The 22,053-nt window shown below is 46.4% G+C and overlaps 8 protein-coding genes across 8 annotated transcripts; 5 read left to right on the top strand and 3 right to left on the bottom strand.

Moving 5' to 3' along the window:
- Positions 1-54: 54 nt before the first annotated feature.
- UA08_09058 (hypothetical protein) lies at positions 55-1,484 on the top strand (the record flags this gene model as incomplete). The annotated part of the gene is made up of 3 exons (XM_020263950.1): positions 55-701; positions 787-1,202; positions 1,264-1,484. 3 exons carry the CDS (start codon positions 55-57, stop codon positions 1,482-1,484), a joined length of 1,284 nt encoding a protein of 427 aa, XP_020115821.1.
- Positions 1,485-2,419: 935 nt separating this feature from the next.
- UA08_09059 (hypothetical protein) lies at positions 2,420-3,369 on the bottom strand (the record flags this gene model as incomplete). The annotated part of the gene is made up of 2 exons (XM_020263951.1): positions 2,420-3,264; positions 3,321-3,369. 2 exons carry the CDS (start codon positions 3,367-3,369, stop codon positions 2,420-2,422), a joined length of 894 nt encoding a protein of 297 aa, XP_020115735.1.
- A 255-nt stretch (positions 3,370-3,624) lies between these two features.
- On the top strand, positions 3,625-4,756 carry UA08_09060 (Prohibitin-2; the record flags this gene model as incomplete). Its single annotated transcript, XM_020263952.1, has 4 exons — positions 3,625-3,805; positions 3,882-3,950; positions 4,018-4,373; positions 4,433-4,756. 4 exons carry the CDS (start codon positions 3,625-3,627, stop codon positions 4,754-4,756), a joined length of 930 nt encoding a protein of 309 aa, XP_020115734.1.
- Positions 4,757-5,396: 640 nt separating this feature from the next.
- UA08_09061 (Protein arginine N-methyltransferase 2) lies at positions 5,397-6,665 on the top strand (the record flags this gene model as incomplete). Its single annotated transcript, XM_020263953.1, has 1 exon — positions 5,397-6,665. The coding sequence occupies one exon, from the start codon at positions 5,397-5,399 to the stop codon at positions 6,663-6,665; it is 1,269 nt and encodes a 422-aa protein (XP_020115737.1).
- A 295-nt stretch (positions 6,666-6,960) lies between these two features.
- Positions 6,961-10,679, bottom strand: UA08_09062 (hypothetical protein; the record flags this gene model as incomplete). Its single annotated transcript, XM_020263954.1, has 3 exons — positions 6,961-7,973; positions 8,053-10,463; positions 10,519-10,679. The coding sequence occupies 3 exons, from the start codon at positions 10,677-10,679 to the stop codon at positions 6,961-6,963; spliced, it is 3,585 nt and encodes a 1,194-aa protein (XP_020115736.1).
- A 1,010-nt stretch (positions 10,680-11,689) lies between these two features.
- UA08_09063 (DNA replication licensing factor mcm4) lies at positions 11,690-14,956 on the top strand (the record flags this gene model as incomplete). Its single annotated transcript, XM_020263955.1, has 5 exons — positions 11,690-12,002; positions 12,056-12,931; positions 12,985-13,056; positions 13,115-14,307; positions 14,369-14,956. The coding sequence occupies 5 exons, from the start codon at positions 11,690-11,692 to the stop codon at positions 14,954-14,956; spliced, it is 3,042 nt and encodes a 1,013-aa protein (XP_020115739.1).
- Positions 14,957-16,609: 1,653 nt separating this feature from the next.
- Positions 16,610-16,939, bottom strand: UA08_09064 (hypothetical protein; the record flags this gene model as incomplete). Its single annotated transcript, XM_020263956.1, has 2 exons — positions 16,610-16,630; positions 16,697-16,939. The coding sequence occupies 2 exons, from the start codon at positions 16,937-16,939 to the stop codon at positions 16,610-16,612; spliced, it is 264 nt and encodes an 87-aa protein (XP_020115738.1).
- A 2,180-nt stretch (positions 16,940-19,119) lies between these two features.
- On the top strand, positions 19,120-21,730 carry UA08_09065 (Vacuolar transporter chaperone 4; the record flags this gene model as incomplete). Its single annotated transcript, XM_020263957.1, has 5 exons — positions 19,120-19,578; positions 19,632-19,877; positions 19,930-20,752; positions 20,813-21,247; positions 21,303-21,730. 5 exons carry the CDS (start codon positions 19,120-19,122, stop codon positions 21,728-21,730), a joined length of 2,391 nt encoding a protein of 796 aa, XP_020115741.1.
- Between the last annotated feature and the right edge of the window lie 323 nt (positions 21,731-22,053).

Raw genomic sequence — 22,053 nt, forward strand, 5'->3', positions numbered from 1 at the left:
TGTGAATAACGACTCCAGCTTCACAAGTCGCAACGAATACGCCTGGACAAAAGGATGGAAACATGCTGTATATCGACCAACGGAACGCTGGACCTGGTGAATGGAAATATCATCCCTCATTTTGACGTCGAGGGTCCGTTAAACAAGACAGGAACGTTTGGGAGTCAAACGCTCCTGTCCACTGCAAACACCACCGCCAACGCTGCGCGGCATCTCTGGAACTTTGCCCAAGTTTGGCCCCAAGAGTTTGACATCTATAAGGACAAGTCTGAGAATGACCGAGTCGGCTTATGGACGGAGTCATATGGCGGTCGCTATGGACCTGGCTTCGCTGCATACTTCCATCAGCAGAATGAGAAGATTGTCAATTCCAGTGACACCTTTACACAGATAAATTTTGACACCTTGGGGGTCATCAATGGGTGCATCGATCTGCGCACACAGGAAACAGCTGACCCAGATTACGCCTATAACCCAAACAACTTTGGAGTTACTGCGATTAATAGAGACCAATGGACTGACGCAATCGAAGCTTTCGAGAGACCCAAGGGCTGTATAGACCAGATAGACAACTGTCTTCAGCTTGCCGCAGATCTCGACCCAGATATGTATGGGAATGTTACATTGGTCAATGAGGTTTGCTACAATACAAGCACCAATTGCCAAGCAGAAGTCGAGGCGCCATATATCTTCACCAGCAAGTAAGGCTTCTACGACGTCGGCCACTGCAACCTGGGTCCATTTCCCGCCAACTATTTATTTCATGGGCTATTTGGCCGAGCCTAGAGTCCAACAGGCTCTAGGGGTCCCCGTTAACTTCACCTTGCTCTCGAACAATGTCGGAAAAGCATTCAACCTTACGAGTGACTACTCGCGACGAGATCCCTTGGGCTCTATCGGAGACATTGCCTATCTCCTCGAGCACAATGTCCAAGTGGCATTATTGTACGGAGATCGGGATTTTGACTGCAACTGGGCCGGAGTAGAGCGAGTCAGCATCCGATACGAATCCTCTGTCGCATTTCAAGCAGCTGGGTACGCAAATATTACCCATGACTCGGATATTTGGGGCCAAGTTCGTCAGCATGGAAACTTCTCATTCAGCTGCATCTACCAGTCCGGCCACATGATTCCCTCGTATCAACCAGAGGCGGCACTGGAGGTCATCCGGCGCGCCATGAACAGCAAAGATGTAGAGACAGGTACAGTAGATATCACCCCCCGACTATTCAACTAATGGCACATTAACGTCCACACATACAGATACTCTGCCACCAGCTCCGGCCCCAACATGCTACCTTTGGGCCCTGAGTGGCACATGTGCGGAGAATCAGAAGGATGCTGTTGGAGACAACATTTCTAAGATCGAGAACTATGTAATAACGTATCCGGAACAGCCGAGTGGTACTTGTCCGAATACGCCTACGTCTGTTGCCTCCAACGATTCTGAGTTATTTGGTTTTCATAGGCCTGGGGTCTTGTAGAAGGCAGTCTGCATATATGAGTTCAGTCGAGCCCCCAATACAGGCTTGTATGATTGAGGTTCAATATTCAATACAGTAGGCAAGGGTTTATAAAGTCATTATACCTGCTGCGAAATAGTCACGTTCGCTCAATATTTTTGTACAATGAAAGTGGCTATTGAAGTCATCTGCGGCATCATCAGCTCGTCCTGTCTGACTGTCTTTACAGACGTGCTGAATGAGTTGCAGAGAATACCAGACAATTAAGTAGCCGAGCTTAATAAGGTCAGTAATGAATCTCAACCGAGATTAGCAGGCGAGCCAATCATAACACATCATCATAGTGAAAACATTGGCGGAGATATGTTTCCAAGGTGTCTGTTTATAGTATCTGTACCAGGGAACTATGGACCTGATATCCACAGATGGCTTTTGTATATGAAATGGGATAGTTGGAGGAAAATGGCCTAGACCTCACTTGCGCTATGATCATTTGGTGACTCAGGGTGCTGGGCGAGTAACCCCAGTGGCTCCAATTTTGGGCTCTATGATGCTCACTGAGCACTCATTGACATGAAGTGGCGTGCTGCAGAGCAATTTAGTGTCGCACGTCCTTTTACGAAGATGAGTTAAAGATTGACAAGTCGAAAGCTTTCATTTCCTAACCAAGCTACATAACTGAGTTAGACACAGAAAATTGGAAAAGCTTCTAGAAATGTCTGCATCCTGTATCACAAATCTGCCAAAGACAGTGGGGGTATTGATATTTCTATAAGTACAGCAGAGTCTCAAAAGAACAAATTCTTAACTGAAGGTAGTTAACTTTAACCAGATATTCTTGCGCCATTCGCCATCCAAGTCCGCATATATTATCCATGCAAAGCAGATAAGCCATCTTATCTATTTTTTGTTTTTCCTCCAGAAGGACAATTGAAAGTTTAAGCATAAAGATAGAATCATCGCATACCGCTTTGCAGCAATTGCTGCCGCAGCATCATGATTTGGCTTCGCTCGAGAGGCGGTAGAGCGTCAATCTGTGCTTGTGGCATATTCAATACCTGTTGCAATAGCTCTTCTTGGCCAGGGACCTGTTGGGGTGCTGCAGCGGGCGGTTGTTGAGCCATGGCTGCGACCGGGGGAGGTGCAAATGGTGTGCTGTGAACGGGGGGCGTTGACACTTGCGCCGGAACAGCAGCAGCATATGGTTGATACGTTGCCGGGGCAGCTGCAGCTGCCGCTGCTTGTGAAGCCTGCTCAACAACTGTGCCAAGTGTGGTATAATCGACAAGATTCATGAGAAGTAGAGCTTGGAAGATTGCGTATGCGAGTTGAGGCGCTGTTCTGAGGAGTTCTGTTGCTCGTGCAGGGTCTGCCACGGCTAGAGACTTCATTTGAGAGAGGACATCCAGGAGTTGATTTGGCGGGATCTGGGACAGTGTTTGGGAAATGGCATTCGGACAATCGAGGTGTGGAGGAACTTCTACTCCTGGAGGCAGCGGCGGAAGAGAGCTTGGATTTTGTTGCGGAGGTGGCTGTTGTTGGTATCCCCCGATCTGGGCGTCTGAGTAGTCCTCAGGTATCGAATCTTTTTCATTGTTATGTGGCCAGTCAACGCGGATCTTCCTTCCCATAATCTCATAATCGTTTAAATTTCGCACCGCGGAAGCTGCAGCATCGGCGTCTGCAAAGTCGGCAAATCCGTAACCCTTGGGCTTGCCAGTCTCTGGGTTCATCATAAGCCGGAACTTGGTGACTGTGCCCGCCGTGCTTAGGATGTCTTTCACTTGTTCTTCTGTAAGATCTAGGAGGATTTTAGTATGGACATGTTCATTGCAAAGGACGTATGGGTAAGCGTACTGTAGGGAATGTTTCCCAGGAAGACACTCTTCCCGGTTCCTGGAGCCATATTGAGTATTCGGACCGAGCTGCTACAGCACAGCTTGCTATCGTAAGAATTGAATCGAGTGAGAAGTCGATGTGACCGTCAATACTCGTCGCCTTAAAGCTGCGGGAGGAACTGCGTTTATGCCCCGTTGTTCCGCCCAGCTAAGCCCAATCCAGCTAGACCAGTTTGCGACTTTCGATATCGTTGCTCTGTCAGCGGAAGCTCTTCAACTTCAATTCTGTCTTTCATCCATACCCACTCAACGCATCACAAAATATGGCAGGAAGCCCGCGGGAACAATGGGAGAGGCTGCAGGTCATTCTCCAGCAACGAGCTAGAGCTGGTGGCGGCGGCGGTGGTTTCCGGTTTGGAGGAGGTGCGCCTTTTGGAGGCTCAGCTGCTGCGATTGCTCTGCTGGTAGCTGGCGGATATGCGGTGTCGGCATCTCTCTTTAACGGTAAGATACGGAATTGGCAAGAATTTTGAGATATGAATTAGTCCGATCAAGATGCTGATGGTGTTTTGCGAAACAGTCGATGGTGGTCACCGAGCTATCAAGTATTCGAGGATATCCGGTGTGAAGAAAGAGATCTACAACGAAGGTAGGTTTGAATACAATTTAGAATATTTTGGGTGCATTATATACTTATATCAAATGCTTTACTATAGGAACGCACATTCAAATCCCATGGATCGAAACACCCGTTGTTTATGATGTTCGTGCAAAACCAAGGAATGTTGCGTCCTTGACCGGAACGAAGGACTTGCAAATGGTCAACATCACATGTCGTGTTTTGTCGCGACCACGTGTTGAGGCTTTGCCCCAAATCTACCGAACACTTGGCAAGGACTTTGATGAGCGAGTTCTGCCATCTATTGTCAACGAGGTCTTGAAGAGTGTCGTTGCCCAGTTCAACGCCAGTCAATTGATCACACAGCGAGAGAACGTGGCACGTCTTGTCCGTGAAAATTTGGCCCGGAGAGCAGCCCGCTTTAATATCACATTGGATGATGTCTCCTTAACTGTAGGTTTCAAACCTTGATGGAAGAATTGCCGTGTCCGTATCTAATCCTGCGTTACTAGCATCTTGCATTCTCTCCCGAATTTACGGCTGCTGTCGAAGCCAAGCAGGTTGCTCAACAAGAAGCCCAAAGGGCAGCTTTCCTTGTCGACAAGGCCCGTCAAGAGAAGCAAGCTACCATCGTCCGAGCCCAGGGTGAGGCCCGCTCTGCAGAACTTATCGGTGACGCCATCAAGAAGAGCAAGAGTTACGTTGAACTGCGAAAAATTGAGAACGCACGGAATATTGCCCAGATTCTTCAGGAATCCGGTGGTAAGAACAAGCTCTACCTTGATACTCAAGGCTTGGGCTTGAACGTCAACGCTGGCAGCGAGGTCGAAAAATAGAAAAGAAAAACAAGCCTTGGAAATGAATACTTGAAAATTTTGTCATAATTATTACATCTCTCTTACTGGAACCTCCCTTCTTCTGTTTCCAAAATCTTTTCCATGTCGCATGTGCATCATCACATCGTGTATAAATAGTGAACAACAGTGCTTTAATGCCATTTTATCCTTTTCCATCGTCGATGCATGGTTCGAATATTCAACGTTCCTATCATCTAGGACTTGTAACTCAACAAACTCAACACATGATTTGTCGATTTATTATGAGGTCTTCGAGCACGTTTGTTTCTTATACTATGCATGTCATTGTCTCATTACAATTGATAACCTTGGAAGTAAATATGCCAATCGATGCACCAGTGATTTGTACTTATCCGTCCTGTGTCATCCTGAATTTATCATAATCCATAGGGATGTTTATTAACCAAACGAATAAATAACTAAATTTGAAGCAATAGTTTGTCTGTAGCAGGAACTTATCGGCTATCGGTTATCGATAAGGATAAGGAGAGAAAATAATTTCAATGTTCCCCCGCAATGAAGCACCAAGTTAATTCTGATTATACCACAGAGCATTTATTCCATACCCAAGCGTCCTGAATACGTGATTTCCTTGCTTCCCAAGTCTCGAAATCTAAAAATGACAGACCCCCACGCCGAAATAGACGTCGATCTCGACGTCCAAGAGGTCCTCCTCGCAGCCTCTCAGCACAACATACCCAAACTGCGACAGCTAATCCGATCAAACAACAGCGGAGCAGAAAACCCGGCGAATGTTAAAGATACGGAAACGGGATATTCGCCCTTGCACGCAGCCATTGCTGCTTGCGAGCCGGATCAAGATGAGGCAGAGCAGGCAAATGGCGTGGTGAATGGACATCGTGATGGAGATGAGGGACAGTCAGAGGAATTGATGTCGGGACGGGAGACGGTTAAGTTCTTGCTGCAGGAAGGCGCAATTTGGAATGATCTGGATAATAATGATGAGACTCCGGGGTGTATGGCGAGAAGGCTTGGGTTGACTGAGTTATATGATCTTATGGTTGATGCTGGTGTGCGCGCGGAGTTACTTCTTAATCGACTTGAGGGCTATGAAATACTTGGAGATGACGACGAGGAAGAGGTAGATGTTGAAGATGATGCCAATATAGTTGCAGAGCAGCAAGGGGACCTCGCAACTGGTGAAGAAACACATGAATCTACCATCCCCACCACCACCACTACAACACAGGAACAAGACCCCGAACCCAATGTCTCAAACGTCAGATACCTCCATTCAAATCTGACTTTCCAGGATGACCGACTGCTTGATGACGACCAAAACGGGGTCATGATGGCATGGGAAACAGAGATTATGTCCAAAACAGCGCGCAAACTGCTACCTAGCCAAGGGCTGCGGGTACTCAATATCGGACATGGCATGGGCATAGTAGACGGGTTTTTCCAAGAGCAGTCTCCTAGCGTGCACCACATCGTCGAAGCGCATGCAGAGGTGGTAGCGACAATGAAGCAGAAAGGATGGCACGAAAAACCGGGCGTCGTAATTCACGAAGGGCGATGGCAAGACATTCTCCCCAAGCTTGTGGAACAAGGCGAAATGTTTGATGCAATTTACTACGATACATTCGCCGAGTCGTATGCTGATTTTCGTGAGTTTTTGTCGGAACAAGTCATTGGCTTGCTGGATACGGATGGCCTGTGGAGCTTCTTCAATGGGATGGGTGCAGACAGGCAGATTAGCTACGATGTCTATCAGAAAGTGGTGGAGATGGATGTCTTCGAGGCTGGGTTTGATGTCAGCTGGGAGGATATCCCTGTGCCGCCTCTGGAAGGAGAATGGTCTGGTGTGCGACGTCGGTATTGGGTTGTAGATAATTATCGCTTGCCGATTTGCAAGTACATGGATTAGAGCATATTTCACCCAAAATATCACTCATAGCACTATACATACGTTAGGCTGCAAATCCCATTTTACGGTCTACACCCATGGATATCATCTTGGGAATGTTAGGCCTTACAGTTAGAGCAGCGTTTCTCAATATCATTATTATTGTATATCATTGGCATGAACGCTTCACGCGAAAAGGAACGCTAGACCTTCAGAATGCCAACCCAACTCGCTAAAGGTACGCGACAGTAACAACATGATTAATAAAGCAAAAGAATGTATAACACAAAAAAAATAAGGGAAAACGACGATACTTTCACAGTTGAATCAAGTCAACCTCCGAAAAGTCAGGCGGACTGCGACTAAAAATGGTCCGACATTTCCCATCCAGCGCTTGATATTCGTTACTGATCCATACATGTTTGCTGAATCGCTGGGTGCAGTAGATCTCGTCATCACTGACTCCAAGATCATCGCGGGGGATCCATATGACAGGACGCTTTGCTCTCAGAGCGTCGTGCTGGAATGCCCGTTGGACAAGTTGGTCGCGTTCATCGGGGGTGAGATCCTCTAATTCATCATGAATACCGGCGAATAAAGACCTCCCCATCCCGTTAGATCCAGTTCCTCTTGTTTCTTCGTCTTCAGCTTTGTACGCCAGTTGCTGCCGCAATTTTTGAATGCTCGGTACGTCGTAGCCGGAATTCGTGCCGAAGTATTTGGAGCGCCGTGTTCGTGAACGATCTGCCCAAGAGCCTGGCCTTGCCGCAGCTCGCTTGCCTAGTCCACCAATTACATTCAAAAATTTGTCTTTGTTTCTCTCTTCTCCTTCTTCCTGGCCGATGTTTTGCAGTTCAATCTCCTTTTTATCTGCGTAACTGTGGCCTTCCTCATGTTCGGGTTGCTCACTCGTGTCACCGCCGTCGTCATCAATATGCCAGCCGTGTCGGATTTGTTGAGCTCTCGCAAATTCCTCGTCTCTACGGACAGCATCGTCCTCTAGCGTGATTGGCAAGTAGCGAATGAGCGGGGAAAATGCCTCGTTCAATAGGTATTGATAGCCAAGAGTGAGAATCAAAACAACGATCATGATGATTGCTTGTCCCTGACATGCCACTGCGTCGTGCTCGTCTCGTACAAGGAAGAAAAGGCCAATCAAGCACAGCTCCATAACATAAAGCCCCGTGAAAAGCTGGTTGATAGCTTTAGGAAATAGGAGTCCACCAGTGTCGAAGCGGAATTTCGTGACGTAGAGCGTATTATAGCGATACACAAACCAAAAGAGAGCAAAGGTAGCAATAACAAAGACTACAATAAGCGGAGCGATGACTATATAAATGAAACCTAGTAATGTCTTTTAGCCCTCGAATCTTTATATCAACAACGCAATGAGATGCACAATACTTACCGATGCATGCGAGAACGGTATATACAGGGAAGAAACTTCCCCATTTCATTCGGTGTAGATTGGTAGTTCGCGACCACTTATTTCTTGCAGTGTTGTCAAACATCGGTCCAAGGATAAACCATTTAATCAAGTTCCAGACTTGGGCTAGTGCACCAGCACTGACAGACATGGCGCGAAGGATCATGTAGGAGAAAAAGTAGTTGCTGGATTTGGGAATGTTGTCGGCGAGAAGTTCAGGCCAGCCCGTTACATCCGTGACTGAATCAACCAGCGTGGAGAAACTGGATGAAATAGTCACGACAAGAAATAGCTGAACAAAGAGAAATGCAAAATAGTAATTGGAAACCATCAATTCCACAGACATGCCTGTCTGCAGACCCTGGGTCTGGGAAAGGAAACGGAGAATCAACGGAAGCAGCACCATTAATAGAGACAAGAATAACGGGGGCAGGACACCCTGCACTGCTGAAAATAGCCAGTGTGGCAACTTAGACAACCACGCAAGCCATGAGAATTTCCCTTCTAGGTACGAGAGCTGAGATAGGACTCCAGTGAAGGCAACTGGAATAGCCCAGCCGGCAACCATGCCACAGACAACAATGAATATACCACCGGTACGTAGATATCGTTCCCACCATTTAATGGACATGTTGTCCCAGATAACATCGTCTGGTGAGATCTCAACCACCCGTGGAGCCATTTGCTTTGGAATGTGGTGACTGACGGCTTGACAAGCCATATGTGCTGCTACCTGATGGTTGAATTGGATAAAAGCCGAATTCATCAAGGGGAATTTCTCCGGGTGCTGTTGATCGATTTCAATTTCTACGTTAAGCCGTGCCACTTCTTTCCGGCAGTAATCAATAGTATCGACCTTTTTGCCGATTAGAGGTAAAGATGGCATCCAACTGAACCCAAAAATAGGGAGGCGCATTGTCTCGCGATCCTTTTGTCGGATATACATTTTCCAGAGTGGTTCTCCGCACTCATTTTTATAGTTTTCGTTGTAAGCGAGAGGATATTCTTGACTTCTTTTCTCACTTTCTTTCGTGCCTTCTTTCGCTTTGCGCAAAACATCACCATCGTCGACGTCGTTAAATTCTTGGTTATTCTGTTGCTCTGTAGACTCAATCCTAGTCAATGGTATTTCATCGCCTTGTGGTAGAGCTTTGTCACTTCGACGGCTTAGGTGAGAGATGGATGATGACTTCCTCCTCCAGCCAGGGCGGCGCGAGTTCTGTTCTTCGCTAGCATGTTGGTTGGTTGGTTTTTGCTGTGATTGCGAGTCACCTTTGAAAGAGCCCTTATTACTATCGAGGCTAGGGCGAGTAGACATATCCAGGGAATCATTTTCCCTCTTGTTATCTTCTTTGCTGGAAATAGAAACCTGCTCGTCATCAGCCAAACCAGGGGTTCTCTCCAGCTCCTCCTTGACATTTCTAAAGCCTCCCGCGAAGGTTTTACCCAGTGCGCTAGTCCCGTGGCTGAAAGCATTGTTGATACCGCCACCAACAAAAAACTTCCTCTTATGATGTTGCGGTTCCGGATTGAGACTTTGGCGGTCCATGTTTAAAGCTTCGTGTACATTATGAGCAATCTGATGAGGATCACCCGAGCTGATACCAGCCTGCATTGCTAGCTCAGCAGCCTTTTTGTCCGTTGTCTCCTGTTGTTTCTTGCTTTCATTTTTGGATTTCTTTCCTGCCTTTTTGGCCTCCGCTTTAGCCTTTTTCAATTGGGACTTTTTGCACTTCATGATCAACTCAGTTTCTGCGGCCTCCAATGCTAGAGCAAGCTTATCTCTTAGCTTGACTTTCTCGTTCAGCTCATCCAGCTGTCGGTTAATCCAAATATTTCGAATCCCCCCGGGAAATACATCGTATAAGTTAGTTAGTGCCTCTACCGTCAACCACCCCTTAGGAATTGCAGTAACAAGGACAGTTGTAGCAGAGGCTCTTAGTCTGTGTTGAGGCGAGGTAAGGTACGCCTGCCGCAGCCTTATATATCCACGCAGCTCATCGAAAAATACTGCACAGATATAAATAATGGACAATACGGCCAACACCAAATGTGCCCAGTATCGGTCAGTATGGTTGGGCGTGATATTGCTCCAGGCAAGTTGATCTAAACCAGTTATGTTCCATGTTGTGTCATTGTTGTGACTGATGACATTATTGTCCTTTCCTCCTATCTTGTTCATGGGAATCAAGATTGGCAGAATAACTAGACCGAGTGGAAGGAAAATTTTCAAAAGCATGCGGAGATATCGTAGGAAGAAATAAGCATCCAAGCCGCATTTTTGGATGAATTCTGAGTTGGAGGTCTGAAATACAGAAAAGACCCAACCGAATAAGCCAGGGGGTGGTGGTTTAGTTCGTTCGCGATCTGGCACGAGATATGTGCGAGGTTGACTGAAAGTAACATGGTTAGTAAGCTCTTCCATGGCCAGGAAACCGGAATACCTACTATATTCTGCGAAGATTTCCTTTCAAGACCAAGAACAAGAGGGATTCGAGGGCAAAAACGACAGCGCCAGTTGCCAGCGAAGCAAGGAAGGTAGATACTGAGATTCCTTGGTCCTCCTGGCCCTTTGAATCGCCAAATCCAAGACTGCGAGGCGTCCACATTTTGAAGAATGTCATGAAGTGGCCGGCAGCAAACCGTTGTGGAAAGAGTTGAGTTCAAACTCTTGGAAGCAGGGCCAAACCAGTAGCATAAATGAAGATGAAAAGACGAAAGCAAAGATAACAAAGAGGAAAAAAAAGAAAGGAAAAAAAAAAAAACAACTGCAGCAGCGGTAACAATGGCAATAGCAACCTTTGCTCAAACGCTAACACAAAAGAAAGCGCGATGCACAAGTTTATCTAGCATCAATAGTGGACTGACTGCAGAATCAACAAGAAAATACCAAGAGCAAAGATATAAAAAGCACAGTGGGTATCCTAACAATGACAACAATCGGGATGTTTCAAACTCAAGCTTTCCACCCCTCAGCCAGGCGATGAGATGAGAGGGCTTGAAGCAAGATTCGTCAGAGTGCGTCTTCTCTAGAGATGACATCAATGTAGATTAGAATGTCTTGGCGGCGCTTGCACTAGCGTCATCGGCGACCTCGCGCCTCTCATTGGCCCAGAGGAGATCCTTGCAAGTGTTGTGTTGTTTTAGCGGTTTTATCCTTGAAATGGCGGCGGTCTCTATCGCACGGTGATTGGAAGCAGGAAAACTGAAACGCTGAGCCATTTCCCATCTATTTTTGTCTCTGATCTGGCTATGCCGGTCGACAGGGTCCTGTTGTTTGTTTTCTTTTCCCCTGAAGAACACAGCGGGCACGTGACCGTTGAGGGGTTGGCCGCTTGGCGTGTGCAGGAACGTCCTTACCGTCTGTGGGTTAGCGCGCAGCGCGCATCACGTGCTCTTCCAGCGACGCGTTTTCTAAAAAGGGAAGCACTTAACGCGCTTGCGCGTGGGTGCGACGCGTCCCGAAAATTAGTTAAGGGATTCGTTTGTCTCTTAAACCTTCCGCCATCAATTTGTGAGTTGCCTCAACAACAACTGCCTCTGTGGTCACCTCGCACTCCAACGCTTTAAACAAGGCAATACTCTCTGGCATTGACAACACACACATATATAAGCGATAATGTCCTCACCAGCTTCTCGTCGTGGTCGCCCGCCGAGGAGTTCGGCTAATTCGACTCCTCGCTCAACACGATCTCAGCAGATCGCGAGCAGCCCTCAATCCAACACACAAGCAACTCCTCGTGCATCCAGGCGACTTCAAAATGAAAATGCAGTGCCATCATCATCCCCGTTGATGTTCCCATCCTCGTCACCGGTCCGCGCAGGTAACCGCGCTGAGCAGACCAGAATGGATATAAGTTCGCCTGTAAGAGAATCTTCTGTCGCAGAAGATGGCGAAACTACACCGCGTGCTACTAGGGCCGGCATTAGAGGTAAACTATCTGATAAGATATAATATCTGAGTCGGTGACTAACCGTCCTTCAGACTCATCGCCGATTCGCTATATGTCTAGCTCAAGTCCACCTCGGAATGGCACTCGCCAGGATATCCGTTCAGATATACCGAGTAGCAGCAGTGGCCTCTTTGTCGGCTCTTCTCGTCCAGAACTGTCTGGCTATGCTCGCAATACCTCGCGTCGAGGAGATATTCACTCGGATACTTTTGGATCGACACCAAACCGTCGTCGAAGGCTATTTGTCGACGCGAATGGCAGGCCAGTCAACGAAGGCGATCCTCAATCCGACGCCACTTTTTCAAACGTAAACCCCGATACTTCGGAAGCAGATGCGCTCGGCGGTAGCTCTACACGTGTGATTTGGGGTACCAACATCTCCATTCAAGATTCCATGTCCGCGTTCAAGAATTTCCTTTACAACTACGCTAGGAAGTACCGTATGTGGGCAGATGGAGCTACGGAGAATGAGACACGAGCAATGGGCGAAGCCGCAGAAGAGAGAGAGTATATTACGATGCTAAACAACATGCGAAAGCTAGGCGTCACTGGATTGAACCTTGACGCTAAAAACCTTAAAGCGTATCCTTCCACATTGAAACTATGGCATCAGTTGCACGCTTATCCGCAAGAAATTATTCCACTCATGGATCAGACGATTAAGGATGTTATGGTTGAATTGGCAATCAAGGAAATGGAAAGTTTAAGGAACCAGGCCCAGCGCAATCAACGACAGACACGAGACAGCTCAGCTCCCCCCGTCCCAAGTTCGGACGCAATGAGTGAGACTGGTCGTGCTGCTCCTATTGCCATTCCTGATTTGGTAGAACAAGTTGATGTCAGGACTTACAAAGTGCTACCGTTTGGCTTAGACAAATCCGTCAATATGCGAGAACTAGATCCGGCAGGTAAGTATATTCCGCTATGAAAATAAGCCAATCTTTACGCTAACATGCTGTAGATATGGACAAACTTATTAGCATCAAAGGACTGGTCATTCGCACGACTCCGGTCATTCCCGACATGAAAGAAGGTAAGATTTGATACTCCTAGCTCCTATTCGAAAAGGTTGCTAACGAACTGTATCGTAGCATTCTTTACTTGCCAAATTTGTAATCACAGTGTTAGAATTGATATCGACCGAGGAAAGATCATGGAACCTACCGCTTGTCCGCGAGCTCAGTGCAAAAGCCCTAACTCAATGCAATTGATTCATAACCGCTGTGTCTTCGCCGACAAGCAAGTTATCAAGCTCCAAGAGACTCCTGACAGTGTTCCTGATGGCCAGACCCCTCACTCAGTCTCGCTGTGCGCTTATGATGAGCTTGTGGACATCTGCAAAGCTGGTGACCGTGTGGAAGTGACTGGAATTTTCCGATGCAACCCCGTCCGCGTTAATCCTCGACAACGTACGACAAAGACTCTCTTCAAAACCTATGTTGATGTTCTCCATATACAAAAAGTTGACAAAAAAAAACTCGGCATCGATCAGTCAACCGTGGAGCAGGAGCTCTCAGAACAAGCAGTTGGGGATACCGAGCAGGTGCGGAAGATCACTGCAGAGGAGCTTGAGAAGATAAAAGAAACGTCAAAGCGGCCCGACGTTTATGAACTTCTAGCGAGATCATTGGCTCCGAGTATCTACGAGATGGATGATGTGAAGAAGGGAATCTTGCTTCAGCTTTTCGGTGGCACGAATAAAACTTTCCAGAAAGGGGGCAACCCTCGATATCGCGGCGACATCAATATTCTGCTTTGTGGTGATCCCTCCACGGCGAAATCGCAACTCCTCCGCTATGTTCACAAAATCGCACCGCGTGGAGTATACACCAGCGGCAAAGGTTCCTCAGCTGTTGGTCTCACAGCGTATGTCACTAGAGATCCTGAGACTCGTCAACTCGTTCTCGAGTCAGGTGCGCTTGTACTGTCGGACGGGGGCGTCTGTTGTATTGATGAATTTGATAAGATGAACGACTCCACTCGTTCTGTCTTGCACGAAGTCATGGAGCAACAGACTGTATCTATCGCCAAAGCCGGCATTATCACCACCCTAAACGCGCGAACAAGTATCTTGGCGTCTGCCAACCCGATTGGCAGCAAGTATAATCTCAACCTGCCTGTTCCGCAGAACATCGATCTGCCCCCAACGCTGCTGTCAAGATTCGACTTGGTGTACTTGGTCCTTGACCGCGTGGACGAACAAGAGGATCGTCGCTTGGCCAAGCATTTGGTTGGCATGTACTTGGAAGATACCCCCGAAAACGCTAGTGTGGATGAAATACTTGTGAGTCGAGTCTTTAGTCCTTCCACTATGTACAGAATATGCTAACATGGTTCGTCGCTAGCCCATCGAATTCTTAACCTCATACATCACCTACGCAAAAACGAACATTCATCCTGTTTTAACTCAACCGGCAGCGGATGCGCTGACGGATGCATACGTCGCAATGCGCAAGTTGGGTGATGACATTCGAGCTGCAGACCGTCGCATCACCGCAACGACGCGTCAACTTGAGTCCATGATCCGTCTCTCGGAAGCGCATGCACGAATGCGTCTCTCTTCGGAAGTGACAGCAGAAGATGTTGAAGAAGCCGTGCGTCTGATTCGATCTGCTCTCAAACAAGCTGCAACTGATGCACGCACCGGACTGCTTGATATGAGTCTCCTTACCGAAGGCACCAGTGCAAGTGAACGGCGTCGCCGTGAGGACTTGAAGAAAGCCGTCCTTAGCACGGTGGACGAGATGGGTAGTTCTGGCGGTGCACCTCGCTGGACAGACGTGTATCGCAGACTCGGCGAAAACAGCAGTATTGAAGTGGACGGCGGTGATTTCCAAGCTGCGGTACGAGCGCTGGAAACCGAGGGCCTTGTCAATGTGGTTGGCGATGGCCCTCGACGAAGCATTCGAAGGGTGGGGGGCACCATTCTATAGTAGTCTTTTTATTTCTGTTACTATCTCTTTTCACGTGTTATGGAGCATTGGTTCTTCTGATCATCCCTTTGTTACGAAGATCACGGTATGGGACTATGATGTTAGGTCATGAATTTCAATCTACTATATCTACGGACAAGCCAATCGGAGAGCTTCATTGTCTGCGCCCTCTGATTGGGCCGCATCCAACTACGTAGAGTCTGAGTGTTAATCACTACTAAGTAATAATTAGTTACTAACCCCACATGCTAAACCACATATGGAATGTATATCTTTCGGTAAAGTGACACGTTTGGTATCAAACATGTTTGTGTATTGGTAATATTGTATGTACATATGGAAATCCTAGAAGATTCAATACTCAATGCAAACATAATAAGGTGGGAACGTTGCAGTTATTATTATCTTTCTGCATCTCATACTTGATAAAGAGTTACAGAGCACTACAGAGTAGAAATAATTTAATAGTCAAGCAGAATTAGGAAAGGCTCCACAGAGTGTATAAAAATGATGCCATTTCCGTCCGTTACTATGTATATATAGCTAAGTGTTGCTGCATATTCTAGTAGTCATAATGTGGTCCCAAGGCTAGTTAATAAACACCAGAGCACTAATATTAACTAGGTCTTACAGATGGATCTGAGTCTTGAAGAGAAATAACTTATAGTATCTGATTAAGAAATGATGTATGATTGTTGGAAATCCAGGAATCTCGCATGCTATAAACGCTATTTGACAACAATATTATACTCAACAATTCTCTTTTAACAAGCCTCTTCTATGTTAGCATACATATAGAATCCAACTGTCTTGCACCAATTCACAATAAGAACATCAAAAATTTGACAAGATATTAGATTCCATACTACATTGGCATCATAAATACACAATCCTCCTCCAAAGAATATCAGCGATTTCGGGTGAGATTGTACGAGAGAGCCTTGACCAATAATAGAGAGAAGCTAGAAGCGAGGAATGTCGCCTATAATCTGACATGTGCTCAAGAAAGAGATCTAAGACCAGCTAAAGACTAACAGGAAGCGTTGGGTTAAAAATTTACAGTTCATAATAAATATGAAGAGAAATTCTCTTACTGTACCGTCTGTCTCCTATCTAATGGCAGCCCTTTGCTTATTGACTTGACTTCTAGGATGAACAATTTATTTTGAACCTGGCAGAAGTGACTCTTATCTCCTTATCTTCGTTAAGTGGTTGTTTCATCTGAATGATTTGCCACTGCTCAGTTTTGCTATATTATGAAACGCAAGGAATGAAGTTGAATTGTACATAATGGGAACGCTAGAAGAATTAGATTAAAACCTTGTGTAAACAGAACACTCCTGGTCTATTGATAATAAGTAGAACACTGTATTGTAGAATACTTGCATTGGGAGTATAGCACGCGGTTAGCGGTTGATTGGATCCTCCTCACATCTAGTTTACGATTAGGCTTAGTCCGACAAAATCTGAGAGCCTACTTTCCGACCCACGGTGATCTAAGAGATATGTGATACTGATAGCAAGGTAAAGTACGGTCTTGCTACAAAATTAAGCAGGATTGAAACGGCCCACGGGCAGGGGTCTCCTGAGAACATGGGAACGAGAGGTCTTCAATCAAAATACCACAGCGAATATCCTTTCAATAAATTCGATTTACGGACCTCCAGTCGTGGGCTAGTTTTACAATGAACATAGCTGTCAGTAGAGTATCCTGTCAGTATAGATTTGAGTGTCACTCACAACAGGTGGAATAGCAATGCCGCTCCCGTTGTCAGTCCCTCCGCTGCCAGTTCCTCCGCTGCCAGTTCCTCCGCCGCCAGTTCCTCCGCCACCGTTGTCGTCATTGGCGTCTTCCTGCTTAGGGTGCTCTTCTCGGAACGAAAAACTACTCCCGCTAGGATCAATGATGATATTCGGCCCACCGTCTGGGAGCAATATACAGACAGCTCTGCGTCCATTCCCGTGGTCGTAATGGCACTGCATATTGGGAAATAGATATTTCTATCAGACTGCTATCCTCAGCCGAGAATGTGCAAGTGGAGGAATATTTTTTTCACGCAGAAGAATGAGGAATTATAAGAAACTCTTCAAGTAGCACGCACCTCAAACCTGGCTGATAAATGCCCTGTATGTACCGTTGTTACTATGGGTATATAGATATATTTTGTCAATTCTGGCGCAAATGAGGTACAGAGAGGATAGGGTGTGGTATACGAGTACTAGATTTATACGTTCTGCGACAGTGGATGTCATATGGCGTTGTAAGTGCTACGAAATCGTGATTCCATGTTCACTAATCAGTTATTTGCGAAATGTCATACTTGGGGCTAGAGCTTGACACGATCCATGGGTTACCTGCATAGGTTTGAGTAGGCAATACCAACCCACGAGCTGGTTCCGGTCAGAGAGCCATTCAGACTCCGAGCATACTTAAGTGAACACTCAGATTGGTACTCCTGTTTGCAGCCACTGCGCATCTGCGAAATAGCAAGCCTCCCCACTTTGGTCCGTATCCATAGATAAGCACATGATCTGAAGGGCTAGGCTTGACCTCATCTCGGTTCGAGCAGAGATATAGTGAGAGGTTAATTATAGATGGGACAATTCCCGTGGCATAAGTGGAGCACTGAGCAGCCAGTAGCCAATAAGAGTATACCGCGTGAGATATGGTCATTTGGTGTTTATCACCGCCAGATTAATCAACGAATATTAGCTGGTATGAGTGGGTATGGGGAGAGATTGTGTTGGTAGAAAGCTTGTAGTTGTGGGTTCTACTTGTTTAGTTTTTCATTAGATGTTCTTTTTGCTTGGGGAAAGCTGAATACTAGAATGTTGATAAGAGAATATCAATTCTTTCTGTAGAAAGGCTGCTATCTCCTTGATATATAAACCAAGTTTGTAACAGTAGTGAGGTGATCATACAGCGCGTTAGACATTAGAGGCATGAAAATCGGTTGGTTATTGTTGTTATACGACCACACTTCTACAACTTTCTATAAATATTTAAGACTGAATAGCAAGGATATTATGTTGCGTCTGCAATTTGCTGGTGAAGTACATTTCTTACTATGGATCACACGGACGATCATTTTATGCTTGTGTACTTTGATGTATCTCGCTATTTTGCCTTACTGTACTGTAGAAGATCATTCAAATGAACTGTTTACATGAGTACCTTAGGTTTGAACTGACATCATAGTGAAAGAACGTAATTTTTAACCTGTAACAATACAGTTTGTACGAACTCGTTCTCCGTATGGTAACTGGGAGAGAGCAAGGTGAAACGCACTAGTCCGATTATGGAGACAAGCTTCGCTTCTCCACCACACTAAATCTGCAATCTTCAAAACGTGAACGCATCGCAGAGGCTGGTTGGCTAATCTACGAAGCTGCAGTACGCAAAAAAACCAGGCCTGCTTCTTTGCATGAGGAATCTGTGTATTTGAGTGTACCTAGGATGGCAGAGAATATCAATGTACACGCAAATAGCTAACTGCACTAACTAGAAGGCTAGGAGTCGTGCTGAAGAATAAGCAATCGTCCATCAGCCTGCCAGCTTCGAATAGCTTTCTAGATGGTGATGTCCGTAAAGAAGAGAAAGCAAGCAAGCAAAAGCAACAAAGACGGCATAAGTGCTGTAACTTGTGCATGTAATAATGTTCGTATACGGATGTATTGACTGACTCTGGATGGATCCGGCAAAACTGCTCCACTTTCTTGCTCTCCTCCCTCTCACCTGCGCCTTCTTCGCCTCTCACTCAACCTCCCTCTTCTGTCCCTGCTCCAACAGCTGGTCGCTTGGTCTACAGAGCCCGGGCATTTATTGCTGTCTGGACTCGTATATACAGTGCCAATCCAATTGAGGACTGCTAGGCCGCGTCCTGACTCGAACATCTTCTGATTCTGATCTGATCTTATCTATCGTGAGATCGATTAGAGCTGGAAGATAACGAACCATCTGCTTTGCCGCGCCCAACCACCACAACGATCGCCCTGTGTAACACCGGACACTCAATCGCCAATCATGAGGTACAATTTTCTGATCCATTGGATGAATGCATGCGTGCCTTGCTTGCACTCCCTGCATATCCGCTGCCCAGAAACCCCAAATGCCCAATCAGTGGGCGTAACACAGAAAGAAACGCTAATGTGGTACATTCCAAATGAATAGGTTCGGTGAACAACTCCGCTCGTCCATGATCAAGGACTATTTCTGGCATTATATCGCCTACGATGATCTGAAAGATGCCCTCAAAACCCAATATGTCACCGATCCCAGTCCGTCTAATCCAAAACCCGACCGCAAACCCTGGACAGAATCCGACGAGAGACGCTTTGTCGCCTTGCTAGAAAGTGAGCTTGACAAAGTCGCTACCTTCCAGAGCTTGAAAAGCAATGAGATCATTCAGCGCATCAAGGCTAGCGAGCGAGAAGTTAATCATGTGGTCTCCCGTCTGGATATCCCGGCTTCTGGTTCTCGTCGCGCTTCCGAGAGGCCCACGGATGAAGATTTCTTGCTTCTCGAGGCTGATTTGAGCGATATTATTGCCGACGTGCACGATCTTGCAAAATTCACGCAATTGAACTATACCGGGTTTCAGAAGATCATCAAAAAACATGACGTAAGTTTTCCTCTGCCCTGGTCTGAGAGAAGTTTACTAAATAAGCAATGAAGAAACAAACCATGTGGTATCTCAAGCCTGTGTTTGCGACCAGGCTGAATGCGAAGCCATTTTTCAAGGATAATTACGATGCTTTTGTTGTCAAGCTCTCACGACTCTACGATCTGGTCAGGACCAAGGGTAACCCTGTCAAAGGCGACTCTTCTGCTGGCGGGGGCCAGCAAAACTTTATTCGACAGACAACCAAGTACTGGGTACATCCAGACAACATTACCGAATTGAAATTGATCGTTCTCAAGGTTTGTCATTGCTTAAGGCTAGATAAAACCTGCCTACTAACGTGGACATTAGCATCTCCCCGTCCTAGTATTCAATCCTAGTAAGGAATTTGAAGAAAAAGACTCCGCCATTACATCAATCTATTACGACAATCCGGATACATGGGAACTCTATAAAGGTCGCCTTCAGAAAACAGAGGGCGCAGAGGCCATTCGTCTACGGTGGTACGGCGGGATGGATGTTGACCAGATATTTGTCGAACGCAAAACACACCGAGAGGATTGGACAGGAGAAAAATCGGTTAAGGCACGATTTCCAATGAAGGAAAAATATGTTAATTCATACTTATCCGGCGACATGACTGTTGGATCTGTCTTTGAAAAGATGCGGAAAGATGGCAAAAAGTCTGAGCAGCAGATTGCCGACTGGGAAGCTCTCGCAAAGGAAGTTCAGTATCGCGCAGTCACCCGTAATCTCCAGCCTGTTTGCCGAACGTTCTACCATCGTACTGCTTTCCAATTGCCAGGTGATGCCCGTGTGCGGATTTCTCTGGATACCGAACTGAGCATGATTCGCGAGGACAATTTGGACGGGCGGAGACGTGCTGGCGACAATTGGCGTCGTATGGATATTGGCATTGATTGGCCATTCCGACAATTACCCCCGGAAGATATTGAGAGATTCCCATATGCCGTTCTTGAGGTGAAGTTACAGACGCAGGCTGGACAGGAACCGCCCCAGTGGATTCGTGACCTCACCGCTAGCCATCTAGTGGAGGCCGTACCCAAGTTTAGCAAGTTCATTCATGGCTGCGCAACTCTGTTCCCTGACAAGATCAATCTTTTGCCATTCTGGTTTCCACAGATGGACGTCGACATCCGAAAGCCAGTGACCCGTAAGTATGGCATTGAACGGCCTACCCAAAGCACCAGTATATCTACCTCTGGCATGGTAGATGACGATGACGATGAAACCGATGATGAAGTGGAACAGCGGGGTGATAATACCGCTACCGATGGGACACAAATCGCCAATCCTGCAATCTATGAACGTCGTTTGACCGAAGCAACCCGCAATGAACTGGATGTCGAAGAACGTGTTGGTGTCGATTTTCTTGCCGGTGATGAGGATTACCCGTTGTATGACTCGGATGATGAGTCGGACTTTGATGATGCGCTGGAAGAGGCGCGTCGTGTTGGAGGGCCCTACTACTACCGCATGCTACTAAGTAGTTATCTTCAACGCACAGGGCATATCACTTGGGAAGTCTTGAAGGCCATTACACCACGGCCTAGGGCCACACAAATTCCAGAGGCTGGTAGCAACGGAATCACCGTACTTGGGACTGGCAAACGTACAGTGAAGCGCTTCACTGCCCCTAAGGGGAAGCGTAAGTGACATAACCTTTCTTAAGTATATTTAGAAACGCTAATATTTCATCGAAGGCATCCACGTCCCCATTCGCGTCGAACCCAAAGTCTACTTTGCGGCAGAACGCACATTCTTATCATGGCTTGAATTCTCCATCCTCATCGGATCCATCGCAGCGACACTCCTAAATTTTGGCAGCGACTATGTAACATTCGCATCAGCATGGATATTTACCACCATCGCCATCATGTGCCTCCTCTACTCTGTGATGCTGTACGTATGGCGCGTGGACAAGATCCGTAAAAGACGCGACGTCAAACGCATCTACTACGAGAAATGGGGACCGACCATGCTCTGTCTGGGCCTGTTATTGGCTGTGCTAGTCAATTTCATTTTGAGGGTGAGGCATGGCAATGGCATTGCATCTGATAACAACAGTCAGAGTCAAAACCAGATTGTTGCCAATATGTCTTCCTATGATATGCGCGGGTTGGAGCTTTGATTTGTTTGTCTTTGTTCGTCTTCGTGTGATTGGGTTGTCAGATACCTTTTAGATGTGTGTACATTGGAAACTGTAAAATTTGGTGGATAGATATGTATGAGAGTATATTATTATACTATATTATATGTTATATGAATTTACCTTGAACTCTGAGCATCTGTCTACATAACTAAAGTAGATGATATATATATATGGGCGCCAAGCCAGCTAAAAGTCTACAACTATCAAACAACCTACCCAATAAACATAATAATATAAAATATATAAAGCCTTGTAACACTTTGAGCAAACGCCTTTGATGTGCGCTCGAGGTCGGTGTTCTG

This window comes from Talaromyces atroroseus, assembly GCF_001907595.1.
Source record: "Talaromyces atroroseus strain IBT 11181 chromosome Unknown scaffold_17, whole genome shotgun sequence".
Taxonomy (NCBI): domain Eukaryota; kingdom Fungi; phylum Ascomycota; class Eurotiomycetes; order Eurotiales; family Trichocomaceae; genus Talaromyces; species Talaromyces atroroseus.